Source organism: Prosopis cineraria, unplaced genomic scaffold, assembly GCF_029017545.1.
Source record: "Prosopis cineraria cultivar Desert tree isolate PC_DT_omini unplaced genomic scaffold, ASM2901754v1 PC10, whole genome shotgun sequence".
NCBI classification, from domain to species: Eukaryota; Viridiplantae; Streptophyta; class Magnoliopsida; order Fabales; family Fabaceae; genus Prosopis; species Prosopis cineraria.
This window is the reverse complement of record NW_026555341.1, coordinates 21,904,061-21,919,979: the sequence shown is the minus strand read 5'-3', so window position 1 is coordinate 21,919,979 and position 15,919 is coordinate 21,904,061. Positions and strand designations below refer to the sequence as shown.

The window sequence follows — 15,919 nt, the reverse complement described above, 5'->3', positions numbered from 1 at the left end:
CCAGCCATTTGACCCTAGCACCAAATCCATATTCCCCAAACTGAAAGGGTAGAAATTTTGCTTAACTTGCATACCTTGTATCTCCATTGTCACTTCAAGGCACTTGAGATTCAAAATTATTATTCTCCTATCCCCCATTGTGACTACATATTTCTTGACCACATGAGTAGGAATCTTCAACTCATCCAGTCAAGTAACAGTAATGAAATTATAAGTAGCACCACAGTCTATCGGCACCAAAGCCTCTCACCCTAACGTCTTGCCCTTCATCTTAAGCATTCTCTTCCCTATGAGTCCTACTATGGTCATCATAGCTAGTTCAATAGAAGCCATCTCCCTCTCTCTCTCTCTCTTTGCACTATTCTTCAGCCTCACACATCCAACTTGTCATTTAGGCCCCTATCATCTTCTTCCAAAAAACAATAAGCCTAAGTTGCTTATTTTCACATTTGTGGATTAGGACAAACTTCTCCTCACAGTTAAAGTAGAAGCCCAATTTACGTCTCCTATTAATTTTGTCCTCCAAAAGCCTCTTGCAAGGTGCAACACTCCCACTATTGCTCATTATCGACACGTTAGGGCTAGTCGTCTTCAATGGAGTTATCTTAGTCTCTTTAGTACTCTTCCCTCCCTAAGTCATTCTAGAAGGTGACTTAATTCTCTCAAGGGTCTCAACTACACTAAACATGGGTATGAGCATCTTGAAATTGATCCAGCAACTACCCATTACAATCTTCGTTGTTCTACTCTTCTCCTCCAACTCCCTTTCCTTTACCTTGCTTCGATCTTCCATTTGGCCAACATAATGCATGAGCTCCTTCAAATTTCTAGCGCACATTAATTGCACAATTGCCCAAATTTCTTCATTCAGTCCATTCACGAAAGCCCCATCAACATCTTGTCTAGCCCATTGCCTAATGAGGCAAAGAGTAGTTCAAACTTCTCCCTAAATTCTACAACTATTGCATCTTGTTTGAGTGCCAAAAGTTGTTCGCATTCATCCCCCAAGTTGACGGCCATGAAACCTCTCAATCACCTCTCTCTTGAAGCCACGCCATGTTCTTATAAGAGCTTGGGTTTCCAACCACTAGAACCATGCTAGTGCCTTCCCTTCCAAGCTCACTATAGTAGCATCCAACTCACTCTCCCCAACTCCATTTACATTACCGCTCCACCCTACATGTCCACCCTAATAGATCTTCTCCATCAAACAAAGATAACTCTAAACAATGATTCTTTGAACCCTCATTTTGCCTAGGCTCCTCCTTAGCCCTAATGTTCACCATCTCAATGTTCCTGACTTATTTCTTTAGATTTCTGAGTGCTTCTTGCCCAAGGTTGGAGTTTATGTTATCCTCACGTGAGGGATCCCCAATGGTGGAGGTGGTAAGGGTGGATAAGCATATTCAAAAACCACTAGAAAATTATTAAGTTGCTACAAATGAGTGCTATGAATGACTTTGCACTAGTAAATTTCTTTGACATCTCTCCTTGTTTCCTTTAGACCTCCTCAACTACTCATTCTAAACTCTAAACTTTGCCTTCCATTCTAGTACCACCCTGATAGGATCCAAGATGCGTAAAGAAAAATGAAAAGACTAAGTCTTTATTAAAATATGAAATCAGAATCTAACTCCATATATTAATAAGAGAACATAAAATTGATAGAAGAAAGTAGAAAAAATAAATCTATCAATATGATATAGAATAAAAATTTAGTTCTATGCTTCTCTCACTAGCCATGCTTGAAAGAATTTCCAAAGGCCAAAAGTCCCATAAGTCTGTTTTATTTATGATATGCATGCTTCTGAGTTGCTAAGCATATTTATAATGCTAAATACAACTAAAATAATGAATAAAATTTAAATAACTAGATGATAAAATAAGAACTAAATAAAATCTCCCAAAATTTAGATCTAATACTAAATTAAATCTAAATAACTAAATACTTAAATAAAATCTAAAAAACTAAATATCTAGATAAATATCCAGCTATCTAAATAAATAAAATCTCGATAACTAAATATCTAAATAAAATCTAAACAATATTATTAAATAGAAAATATCTAAAATAAATTAAAAATAATATTTATTCCTAATTTCTCTCTTCCCAAATCACTCATTATCTCGGAACTCCATCACAGTCAGTCCCTAGAACAACCTGTTCTAATACCAATATGATAGAACCAGTAAGAAAAAACAGCAAATGGAAAGATAATAACTAAGTATCCTCTATTTCGATAGAGAAAATGTAAAGAATACAATCACTAATTTTGACCCACTAGTGTTTACCTCCTCACGAAAAAGAAACAAGATCTCCATTAAATAAACCATCACATGACCTAGTTTTTTGAAAGACCAAGCCTCTCCTCTAAGTCCATATAACAATCTGCTTTAAACAGTTCCCCCCTTCCCTTTACGTAATCCCCTCTAACATTGTCAAGGGTCATTATTTCCTCAATCTTCCCATTCTGCCCCCTTACTATGCTTGTCTTGTGCTTTCTCTTTAGGCTTCTTTTACATGCATGGCCCCATATGTTCGAGGGGCCAACATAACCCCAATCACTTTTTTTAGAAATGAGAGTGAAATTTTTTGAGTGATTAAATGTTTAAAGTTTACAATCAATAGGTATATTTTTCTTTACCCCATACTTCACAACTGCCTCTATAAATCTATCAAGCCAAGGATGAGATTTCTATTTTAACTTGAATAATGAACTTGCATAGCTAGCAAACTATCCATACACTCCTTGATCAATAAACTCGAGCAACTGCTCAATAGAAATAACATGTGATGTGATTAGAAATATGAGTGATGTAACACACTTGCTCAGCTTCAAAGAGGGGAAGACTAGGGAGAGAACTGAAATAAAGAGGGAGAGGGAAGAAAACAAGAACAAAATAGCAAGGGGAGCAAGAGAGGGAGGGCAGAACACAAAGAGAGGGGGGAGCTATCAAACTTTACTCATAATACTTCATTCATTCATCAAGTGTCCAATACAAGAGCAAGCTTAGTCTATTTAAGCTAAACTTTCCTTCCTTTTAAGGAAACCTTAACAATTTGTCCATATAAAGTTAAGGTCCAGATTTCCTTCTTACAAAAGTATTAAAATAACACAAAAGCAACTTATTTCTTCCTAGAATAATATTTCCCATATTTTCTATCAATGGGGGTGTCTTATTGTCAACTAACTGTATTTTCTTCTCTTTTTAATGCATTTCTATGCTCTTTTTTTCTTTTCTTTTTTTTTTTTTTTTGGGTAATATGTATCTCTTTCGTTACTATAAAACTGATATAGCATCAGTTTCACCCCTCAAAAATATCATTTTTACCGCTAATTCCATGCACCAGAATAAGCACCTCGTATAGAAGCATATATCCCATCCATTCCGAGATTATGACATCAACCTCTTCATCTATTTCAACATCCTGCAGAAAGGATACCTAATGTTAAGCAAATTAAGAAAATGGTTCCAACTAGCAAACGTGCAAATAGAGAGAACAAAGTTGATTAAATAATATAGGGCAAAGTAGAAACCATTAAACAATACAATTAAATATTACATACCAAAGTTACTGATACGTTCACAGAAAATTGAAATCATGCCTAAATTTCATAACAATTTTATGATTTCTAACATAACTTGATACTTTTTGCATAAATAATCTTTGTTGTTTTACCATACTCCTTCTATCTTAATCTCATCCATCACATGTTCATTTTTCTCAATTTTTTTTCCAACAGAAGAAAATTTTACAAAGCCAATCAACACCACCATGCAAGTCTTACAAACCGATAATGGCACCAAGTACTTTAACCAATCATTGAGTGTTTTCCTCCAAATGCATGGTATTGCCCATACCAATTCTTATGTCTATACCCCAACAAAATGGAGTTGTAGAAAGAAAAAAATCACCATATGCCTGAAGTTGCTAGAGCACTCATATTTACTTACAATGTGCCTAAACTTTATTAGGGGAAGACTATTAACTGCAACCTACCTAATCAATAGTATGCCCAGTCAAATCTTATCCTTTGACACTCCTTTCCACAAACTGCAAAGCATTTTCTCCACATCTCATACTGAAACCAATATTTCGCTTCATGTGTTTGGTTGCAAAACTTTTGTCTATAACCACCAAAGCACTAAACTTGAATCTTAAGCTATCAAATGCATATTCCTTGGGCATTTTGCTACTCGAAAAGGATATAGATGCTTTGACCTTGTCTCAAAACACACATTTGTTAACCTTAACATCACCTTTATGAAGATGCTCCATTCTATCCCAATCCTTCGATTTAGCAGGAGAGCATAGGTCAACCTCAAACTTGGGAACAGAACTCTAACAAAGAACTGATACTTCCCAAGCCATGATTTACACTAAATGAGCCATTATCTCCAAACTCCGCCTATATTTATAGCCGACCCCAAGCCCTGGTAAAGGAGGAGGGTTGTGTTAGGCTATCAACAGCCAACATAAAACTTTATTGAATCTATCATCAACATGGACGTTATAATGTTAATGCTAGGTCGTTGCCCGTAAGAAACGCGCTGCATGCTCGACTACAGTGATAAGTGAGTTAGAGCCGCTGCATCAACGCCCGGATGTAGTGTTAAATGAGCAAGGGCTACTGCGTCATTCTAGACGCACGCGGCTAAAGAAGTTAGTCCATGAGAGCAAAATTAGATTTGGTAGTTGGAATGTTGGGACATTGAATTGTAAATCTATAGAGGTTGTAGAGGTTATGATTCAAAGAAAAATTAATATCCTTTGCCTGCAAGAAACAAAATGGCGTGGAGAAGAAGCTAAGGATATTCAAGGTTTCAAACTTTGGTATATAGGAAAAGTAAGTGCACGCAATGGAGTAGGCATCATTATAGATAAGGAGTGGAAGAAGAATGTTGTAGAAGTTAGCAGAATTGGAGACAAATTATTTCCTTAAAAATGATAATTGGACGTGAGACTGTTAATATTGTTAGCGCTTATGCGCCGCAAGTCGGGACAGAAGCCAATCTTAAGGAATTATTTTGGGAGGATTTGGAGGGATTAATTCGACACATACCACAAAGTGAAAAGATTTTTATTGGAGGAGACTTTAATGGGCATGTCAGGAGAAAGCTGGTCAGCATGCGAGGGTGCATGGTGGTTTTGGTTTTGGAGAGCTAAACAATGAAGGACAAACTCTTCTTGATTTCTCATTGGCGTATGATTTTAAGATTGCCAACACTTGTTTCAAGAAGAGAGTTGAGCATCTCAACACTTACAAAAGTGGAGCCTCAAGGTCACAGATTGATTTTCTTTTGGTTAGGAACACAGATAGAAAACTTTGTAAAAATTGCAAGGTGCTCCCCGGAGATGCTGTAACGACACAACATAAGGTCCTAGTCCTTGATGTGTGTATTATGAGTAAAATCCAAAAACGTCGACAAGTAGTAGCACCAAGGATTAGGTGGTGGCAATTAAAAAGTGAGAAGCAAGATATTTTCAAGCGAAATCTTTTGGATAAAGGAATTTGGGAATCTCAAAGAAGTGCTAACATCATATGGGAGGATATGGCTAAAAAGATACGGGGGGTTGCAAAAGTAGTTTTGGGAGAATCGAAAGGTTTTCATCTGAGTAGAAGTAAGACGAAATATTTATATTGTAAATTTGGTAAAGGACTACTCGACAATAATTTGGAAGTGAAATTGGGAGATCAAATTATACCTCAAGTGAAAGAGTTTAGATATTTGGGAGCCATTATTCAAAATGATGGCGAAATCAGTGGAGATATTTCACATAGAATTCAAGCTAGGTGATTTAATTGGAGAAAAGCTAAGAGTTATTTGCGACCGTAAGGTGCCTAATAAACTTAAAGGAAAGTTTTATCGCACTGCTATCAAACCGGCAATGTTATATAATAGTGAATGCTGGGCTCTAACGGGACAACAAGAGCATAAAGTTGGAGTAGCAGAGATGAGAATGTTACGATGGATGTGCGGACATACACGTAAAGATAAAATTCGAAATGAGCACGTACGCTAAAAAGTGAGGGTGGCACCTATTGAGGAAAAAATGGTAGAAAATCGGTTGAGATGGTTTGGGCATGTACAAAGAAGACCAAGGGAGGCACCGGTGAGAAGAGTGAAACATATAACTTTGAGTCCGATTAAGAGAGGTAGAGGAAAGTCTAAGAGAACACTCTTGAAAATTGTTGAACGCGATCTCTTAATTAAAAATATTCCTAAAAGCTTGATAAATGATAGAGCACAATGGCGTCTTGCAATCCATATAGCCGACCCCACCTAGTGAGATAAAGGCATGTTGTTGTTGTTGTTGTTATATCATCAACATGGATAATAAATATTATAATGCTAATGCTAGGTCGTTGCCCGTAAGTAACGTGCTGCATGGCTCGAGTACAGCCATAAGTGAGTTAGAGCCACTGCATCGACACCCGGATGTAGTGTTAATTGAGCAAGGGCTACCGCGTCATTCTGGACGCTAAAGAGGTTAGTCCATGAGAACAAGATTAAATTTGGTACTTAGAATATTGGAACATTGAATTGTAAATCTGTAGAGGTTGTAGGGGTTATGATTCAAAAGAAAATCAATATCCTATGCCTGTAAGAAACAAAATGGAGTGGAAAAGAAGCTAAGGATATTCATGGTTTCAAAATTTAGTATACAGAAAAAGTAAGCACACGCAATAGACTAGGCATCATTATTGATAGGGAGTAGAAGAAGAATGTTGTAAAAGTTAGCAAAATTGGAGACAGAATTATTTCCTTAAAAATGATAGTTGGACGTGAGACTGTTAATATTCCTATGCGTCTCAAGTCGGGACAGAAGCCAGTCTTAAGGAATTATTTTGGGAGGATCTGGAGGGATTGATTCAACACATACTACAGAGAGAAAAGATTTTTATTAGAGGAGACTTTAATGGGCATGTCAGGAGGGAGGCTAGTCAGTATGCGAGAGTGCATGGTGGTTTTGGTTTTAGAGAGTTAAACAATGAAGGACAAACTCTTCTTGATTTCTCATTAGTGTATGATTTTAAAATTACCAACACGTGTTTCAACAAAGAGATAAGCATCTCATCATTTTACAAAAGTGGAGCCTCAAGGTCACAGATTGATTTTCTTTTGGTTAGGAACACAGATAGAAGACTGTAAAAATTGTAAGGTGATTCTCGGGGATGCTATAACGACACAACATAGAGTCCTAGTCCTTGATGTGTGTATTATGAGTAAAATTCAAAAACGTCGACAAGTAATAGCACCAAGGATCAGGTGGTAGCAATTAAAAGGTGAGACGCAAGATATTTTCAAGCAGAATCTTTTAGACAAAGGAATTTTAGGAATCTCAAGGAAGTGCTAATATCATGTGAGAAGATATGGCTAAAAAGATAAGGGAGGTTGCAAAAGTAGTTTTGAGAGAATCAAAAGGTTCTAGTCCGAGAGATAAGGAGTCTTGGCGATGGAATAATAGTGTACAGGACAAAATCAAATATAAAAGAACTATTTTAAAACCATACAATTGTGTAACAATGAGGAAAATTAGGAGAAGTACCACATGGCTAAGAAGGAAACTGATAAAGCCCATGATTTTACTAAGACCTATAAGAGGAAATCAATGAAGGCAATGAGCTTAGAAGATAACATTATTGTTGGTTCAGATGTTTGCCCTCTGGATGCTGGTTATAAGGAAAAGTAATTGATGGTCTAGTGATGTGTTAGGTCCCTAGTGATGTGTTAGACTTCTAGGGGTAAGGGTTGTGTCAGAGTCACTTTTTGGGTCTTTAAATCTTCCTCCTTGCCTAGAGAGAGGGTGTGGATTATTTGGAATATTGAGAGTGATGAGGAGAGCTCTGGCCTCTCGAATGTCAGGTTGGGGGTGGTGGAAGTCATCTTTCTTCATCATTTTATCTTCTGCTTAGTGTATGTTTGCAAGTGAGTGACTTATATTTTGTGAATGTTGTTTGGTTGTGTATTTTTGTGCTGTTTCTGTTTCAGTATGCTGTAATTTTCAGTTCCTTATTTCGCTGTAATCCAACTTTGCTATTCAGCAATAGTAATTTTCAGTCCCCATTTGTGTTGTAGTTTCTGGTTTATGCTTGTTTAAAGCTTATTAGAATAGAGGGTTCCATCAGAAACTAAAAGAGCTATGACTGAAGCGCGTTCTAAAACTTTTAAAGAATTTTATAAGAGCATTGAAACGAAGGAAGGAGAACGAAACATTTATAAGATTGCTAAAAGTAGGGAAAGAAAATCAAGAGCTCTAGAACAAGTAAGGTGTATAAAGGATGAAGAGGGAAGAATTTTAGTTACAGATGATGAAATTAAAAATAGATGGGAAACTTACTTTTCTAAACTTTTCAATGATGGAAAAGGTTCATCTAGTAACTTGGAGGATTTAGTAACCTGTGAAGGAGAACAAAATTTGTCATTCTATTAAATAATACCTGATAAGGGGGTAAAAGAAGCTCTTAAAAAAAATGGCAAATGGTAAAGTCAACAGACCTGATTATATGTCTATTGAAGTGAGGAAATGTTTAGGTGAAAAAGGGGTGAAATGATTAACTAAGTTATTTAATGTGATTTTACGGTCTAAGAAAATCCTAACGAGTGGAGAAGTACATTAATTCCCCTTTATAAAAATAAAGATGATATTCAAAATTGTACTAACTATAGAGAGATTAAACTCATGAGCCACACAATGAAATTGTGAGAGAAAGTAATTGAACACAAGTTGAAATTGGAGACAAGTATTTTTGAGAATCAATTTGGTTTTATGCCAGGTATATCGATTACAGAGGCTATTTATCTACTCAGGGAATTAATAAAAAAGTATCATTGTAAAGATAAATATTTACAAATGGTTTTTATTGATTTGGAAAAAGCGTATGACCGTATACTAAGAGAAGTGCTTTGGAAAGCCTTGGAAAAGAAGAGAGTACGGATTGCTTATATTAAAGTCATGCAAGATATGTATGAGAGGGTAAAAACTAGTATAAAAACGTCTAGTAGTCAAACAAAGGACTTTCTTATAAAGAGTGGACTACATCAAGGATCATCTTTGAGTCTTTATCTATTTAACTTGATATTAAATGTTTTGACGAAATATATTCAAAGGGAAATTCCCTAAATATATACTCTTCGCAAATGATATAGTTCTTATAACGGAAACAAGAAAAAAGATTAATTGTAAACTTGAGTTATGGAGAAGGACATTAGAGTGAAAAGGTTTCCATCTAAGTAGAAGTAAGACGAAATATTTATATTGTAAATTTGGTAAGAAACAAATCGACAGTAATTTGGAAGTAAAATTGAAAAATCAAATTATACATCAAGTGGAAAAGTTTAGATATTTGAGAGCCATTATTCAAAATGATGGCGAAATCAGTGAGGATATTTCACATAGAATTCAAGTTAGCTGGTTTAATTGGAGAAAAGCTAAAGGAGTTATTTGCAACCGTAAGGTACCTAATAAACTTAAAGGAAAGTTTTACCTTACTGCTATCAAACCGGCTACATCATCTAGTAGTGAATGCTGGGCTCTAATGGGACAGCAAGAGCATAAAGTTGAAGTAACAGAGATAAGAATGTTACAATGGATGTGCGGACATATATGTAAAGATAAAATTCGAAATGAGTACGTACGTGAAAAAGTAAGGGTAGCACTTATTGAGGATAAAATGGTTGAGATGGTTTGGGCATGTATAAAGAAGACCGCAAGAGGCACCAATAAAAAAAGTGAAACATATAACTTTGAGCCCTGTTAAGAGGGGTAGAGTAAGGCCTAAAAGGACACTTTTAGAAATTGTTGAATGCAATCTCTTAATTAATATTCCTAAAAATTTGATAAATGATAGAACACAACGGCGTCTTGCAATCCGTGTAGCCAACCCCACCTAGTGAGATAAAGGCTTGTTATTGTTATTGTTGTTGAGCCATTATCTCCAACTCCAAAGCCACCGAATGAGACATTACCTCCAAACCTTGAGCCACTACCTTCACTTGACCTACCAGCATCAACATCTTTTATGCCACCACCTGAGGAACACAGGCAGACAAGAGATGTAGAATGACCACAAAAGGGTGAACTGTCAATTTACATTCGGACAAAGAGATGGAAAGATAGTGAACAACTTATACTTGAAGCACCAAGAGAGTCTAAACCAGAGGTAGCTCCTAAGGCAAAAACTCATGGAGACTTAGAAATTGGGGCAACCCCTAAAACCCCAAAGCCATATGTTACAAAACACGTAAGTTAATCTACTAATCTTGATCTTCTTATTGCTTTGTGGAAGCAACCTTGCTCATGTACTTTCCATCCAATAGAAAGATTTGTTTCATACAATGCATTTTCTCCTCGATATTGGGCTTTTGTTACTAACCTTGATAAGGTGAAGGTACCCAAGACTAGACAAGAAACTCTAAGTATCTCTAAATGGCAGAATGCTATCATGGAAGAAATGAGGGACCTAGAAAAGAATTGAACATGGGAATTTGTTTAGCTTCCTAAAGGAAAGAGAACAATGAGTTGTAAGTGAGTGTTCACCCCAAAATACAAGGCTGATAAGTCCCAAGTTGAAGGCACACTTGGTTCCAAGGGGATTTACCCAAACACATGGCCTGGACAATGAAGAAACGTTTGCTTTAGTGGCAAAATTGAATACTATTAGAGTCTTATTATCAGTAACAGCTAATCTTGAGTGGCCTCTTCACCAGCTTGATATCAAAAATACCTTTTTGAATGGAGAGTTGAAGGAAGGAGTCTATATGACTCTACCTCCCAAGTTTGATAAAGGTAGAGAAAATCAAATCTGCAAATTAAAAATTTCTATATATGGCTTGAAACAGTCACCAAGAGCCTAGTTTGATAGGTTCTCAAGAGTCCTTAAGTCTGAAAGTTACAAGCAAGCCTTGTCAGATCATACAATGAAAGTTGAGGAAGTAAGAAATGCATCTTGATTGTCTATGTCGATGACATAATTGAAGAAACAAGGAGTAAGAGAATTTTCTATATTTCCACAAGAGTCGAATGATTCAGTATATACAGCAGAGGGCTTAAAAATATGGCTTCAGAATCAGGGAAGGAGAGATAACAAGAATCAAATAAAATCCTATCTAATAAAATAAAATATTTACAGAATAAAATATCTATTTTAAATATCTACACTCCCTCTCAAGTTGCACTATAAATGTTTGTCATATCCAACTTGCCAACTAGATATTCAAATTTGTCTCGTGCTAGACCTTTGGTAAGGATATCTACAATTTGCTCCTTACTAGGTATATAGGTCAGGTGAATAATTCCACAATCAATTTTTTCTCATATGAAATGCCTATCTATCTCTACATGCTTGGTTCTGTCATGTACGGGGTTGAGCGAGATATTGATGGCTACCATGCTATCAGAGTAAAGTGTGATTGGAAGATTACATTTTTCTTTAATTCCTCTAGAATTCATTTGATCCATATGCCTTCACAAATTCCAAGAGCAACTAACCTAAATTCAAATCCAGCACTACTTGCAACAACACTATTTTTTTACATCTCCAAGTAACCAAGTTGCCCCAAACATATGTGCAATAGCCAGAGGTTGACTTCCTATCATCTTGATCACCCGCCCAATTTGCATCTGTAAATATTTCCACAATTTGTTTCTGAGTTTTCTTGAATAACAAGCCTCAACCAGGAGTGCCTTTTAAGTGTCTAAGGATTCTATAAACCTCATTCAAGTGTTTTTGTTTAGGATCATGTGAGTGTTGACTAACCATTCAACTACAAAGGTGATGTTAGGATGAGTGTGAGAAAGATATGAGTTTTCCTACCATACGTTGGTATCTACCCATGTCAACTGCCTTTCCAGGATCTTCTTCATCACTAATTTTGTCAACTCGTATGGGTGTATCACTTGATCTACATCCAAGCATGCCTATCTCCTTTAGGAGATCCAAAATATACTTTCTTTGTGAAATGTAGATCCCTCGCTTAGACCTAGCCACCTCCATTCCAAGGAAATATTTCATCTCCCTAAGATCCTTTATTTGAAATGCTTGGGCCAAAGCCTTTTTTACTTGTGCAATCTCATTCACATCATCCTCTATAAGTACAATATCATCCACATAAACTACTAGCATGGTAGTCTTACAATATTGGTGTTTAAAGAACAAGGTGTGGTCACTTTGTCCTTGAGTATATCCTTCCCTTTTTAGTACTTTTGTGAATTGTTCAAACCAAGCACGAGGGGACTGCTTCAATCCATGCAAGGATTTTCTTAGTTTGCATACTTGATTTGATTGTTGTTCTGGGAAGCCAAGAGGCAACTTGATGTAAACTTCTTCCTTTAGTTCACCATTTAGGAAGGCATTTTTTATATCTAATTAGTGCAATGACCAGTCAAGTTTTGCTGCCAGAGACATGATAACCCTGATTGTATTGAGTTTTGCTACCACTGCAAAAGTTTTTGTGTAGTCCATGCCATATACCTATGAGAATCCCTTTGCAACCAGCCTTGCTTTGTATTTGTTAAGACTTCCACCTGCATTATATTTTGGTGTAAATACCCATTTGCATCCCACAGCCTTTTTTCCTTTGGTCAAATCAACTATTTCTCAAGTACCATTCTTCTTCAAAGCTTCCATCTCTTCCATTACAGCTTGTCTCCACTCAAGTACAGCCATTGCTTCTTCAATTGTATTTGGTACTTTAATGCTGTCAAGATGAGTAACAAACCCATGATATCTTGAAGAGAGAGCCTGATAAGAAACAAAACGTTCTACGGGATGTCAAGTGCATGCCTTAGGTTTCTTACAGCTATGGGAAGATCAATATCTTCTACAACTTCACTTTTCTTGCATATTCACTTGTTCACCCTCAACAGTCTCAACTTGATCACCATTAGGACCCACTGCCAGTTCTAACTCTTGGTGAGTGCTAGGAACATAGGGTCTTGTACCTGTCTTGTGTTTCCATGTATGTGTCTTCACATTATGGTTTGTGTCTCCCCCTGTCTTCTTTTTAGCACTAAGATCAGGCACATCCCTTTTGTTTGTCATTTCATCAAGGTTATTTTCAAGTTCAGGTTCAGGTCCAAGTTCAGGTTGTGCTAAAGTACATAGTGGTGTGACATCAAGTTGTGTTAAGGTAGGTAGTGTGACTTCAGGCTGTAGTGTTAACGTCTGAAATTCACTCCAAGTCTCCCCCTAAATTGAGGACTAAGAGTAGAAAGGAATATTTTCATGGAAAGTAACATCACAGGTAACAAAGAGGCGCTTAGTAAGAGGATCAAAGCATTTATACCCCTTTTGAGAGGCAGAATAGCCCAGAAAAATGCAGCGGACAGCGTTAGGGTCAAGTTTCAAACTGTGATGTAGATGGACATAGGAAGTGCATCCAAAAACTCTCATAGGAAGGTTATTTTCAAGGAAAGAAGAGTTGTAGGTTTGGTAAAGAAACTGTAATGGTGTTTGGAATGATAACATTTTGCTTGGTAAGCGATCTATGAGAAAGGTGGCAGTGAGAACAGCATCATCCTAATGATATTTAGGAACATGGCTGCTGAACAATAAAGCTCTAATGACCTCTAGGATGTGTCTATTTTTGCATTCAGCAATGCCATTCTACTGAGGCGTTTTAGGACAGGTGCTTTTATAGATAATGCCATAAGTTTTGAGAAAACTTGTGAGGGAAATATTGAAGTGTTCAGTACTATTGTCAGTGTGTAGAGTTTTTATGGGAGTCTGAAATTGGTTTTGTATCATGTGATAGAAATTGATGAAGACTAGGGAAACATTTGTCTTGTCTTTCAATAAATAGACCCAACTAACTCGTGTGTGATCGTCAATAAATGTGACGAACCATTTAGACCGAGTTCGATTTGGCGTTCAGGATGGTCCCCATAAATTGCCATGTATGGTTGTAAAAGGATGAGATGCACAATATGGCATACTAGGGAAGCAAGTATGGTGATGTTTGGCCATTTCACAAGTCACAATAAAAATTGGAACACTATTTATTAGAACAAATAGAAGGGAACAATTTTGACAAATATTTAAAATTTGGGTGACCTAACCACTTGTGTCATAACTACAATTCACTAGTCCTAGGGAGAGACACTTTATTGCAGCTTCTAACATCACGTTTAACTCATTCATCCAGGTAATAAAGCCCGTTGAATTCTCTAGCACTGCTAATCGTCATCCCCGTCAATAGAGCCTAAAAAATACAATGATTTGCAAAGAAATCAGCATGGCATTTCTCAATTTTTGCTAGCTGGTTGACACATAACAAATTACACTTTTACTTTGGGACATGAAGGACTGAATGAAGAGTAAGAGTTGGAGAGATTTTAACACTCCCAATGCCCGCAACAATAGACTGTGACGCATCAACAATCTGAACAGTGATTCTAGTTTTACAAGTGTGTAGGTAGTAAAGATATTGTCATCATCAATCATATGATCAGAGGCACCCGAGTCAACAATCCAACAATTTCCAATACACATACCTTTGATTATGGTCAAAGCATGAAAGAAATAACCTCGCTGAACCACAATAGTAGTAGGTTGTTTCGGTGGCCGTGGGTTGTTTTGGAGGGCATTTAACATGTTCAAAAGCTGGTTGAGTTGCTCTTGAGAGAAAGTTGGTTGCTACTGTACTTCTTCATTCTTTGTGTCAGCAACATAACCACGGCCCTTTCCCTTCTTGGGTTTCCAATCAGGAGGCATACCATGAAGGTCACAGCAAGTATCTTTAGTATGCTAATGTGTCCCAAGCCAGAATCACAGCAAAGAGTAATAAATAAGACAGCAACAGCAATAAATATGAGAGCAAAATACTTAGGTTTCGATATTAATGAGATGAATAACCAAATCAGATGTACATGGGGACTTTGATTCTGGCCCAAAACCCTATTTCCTCTAAAAGATGATAAAACACTTTAGCAACACAGATTACAAGCTTCAATACAAGAGTCTCACTCCCATTGGCATTCGAGAGGCCAATCTCTCCTTACTATTCCACTCTCATTCTTCTTGGCCCTCCCTTCTTAAGCAAAAGACTACTAATACCTTCAATGGCTGACACATAGCCCATACTACCCAAAAGATCCCAATCATTACAAAAGATCACAAAATACTGTTCCTTACGGCTATAACCGAAGGGTAAACTTCTAGACTAGTTCAAGTATTTCCACTAGAGTTATTCTTCCCCTTTGACTTCCTCTGATATGTCTTAGGAAAATAAGGGGCCTTATCATATGCCCAGTCTTCTTACAATGTTGGCAAACAATTTTTCCTTTGTTTTCTGATCCCCTGAGCGAGCAGCGAGCACTGAAGCTTCAAAGGAATTAGAACAAGGCGTTGAGTTATCTTTCAACATGACCCCTCGTTTAGAATCTTCCCGACGGACAATAGCAAATGCTTCATGCATTGAGGGAAGTGGGTCCAAACTTAGGATTCTTCCACGAACATCATCCAACTCAATAGTAAGACCTGCAAGGAATTCAAACAAACACTCCTTTTCCACACGTTTGTGAAACCTGACAGCGTCCTCAGAGCACTTCCACTTTTCTTCAGTGTTCATATCAAGTTCTTGCCAAAGAGACATTTTTTCTAGATAATATTCATTTAGAGTTCGAGTACCTTGTGTTATCTGGCAAAGTTTTGTTCAAATCTCAAACACTTGGAATGTGTTTTCACCATCCGAGCATACTTCTTTGACAGCCTCCCATATCTCACGTGCACTAGGTAGGAACATGAAGCTTCTCTTTATGGTGGGTTGCATAGAATTGATGAGCTATCAAGACATCATAGAGTTTAAAGACTTCCACAGTTGTAGAGCTTTGTTGTTCAATGCATTTAGGGTCGTGAATTTCCCTTGAAATATATCCCAGCTTGGCCCAACCTTCAATGGCGAGTTTCATGGA

General features: G+C 36.9%; 1 protein-coding gene across 3 annotated transcripts in view; it reads right to left on the bottom strand.

Annotated features, from left to right (window-relative positions):
* LOC129322336 (probable protein arginine N-methyltransferase 6) overlaps positions 1–15,919 on the bottom strand; it is a 61,689-nt gene that overhangs the window by 34,035 nt on the left and 11,735 nt on the right. For all 3 annotated transcript variants that reach the window (XM_054968627.1, XM_054968628.1, XM_054968629.1), the window contains exon 6: positions 3,362–3,430. In XM_054968627.1, coding sequence (XP_054824602.1) covers positions 3,362–3,430 — 69 coding nt within the window. The remainder of the gene's footprint in view (positions 1–3,361; positions 3,431–15,919) is intronic.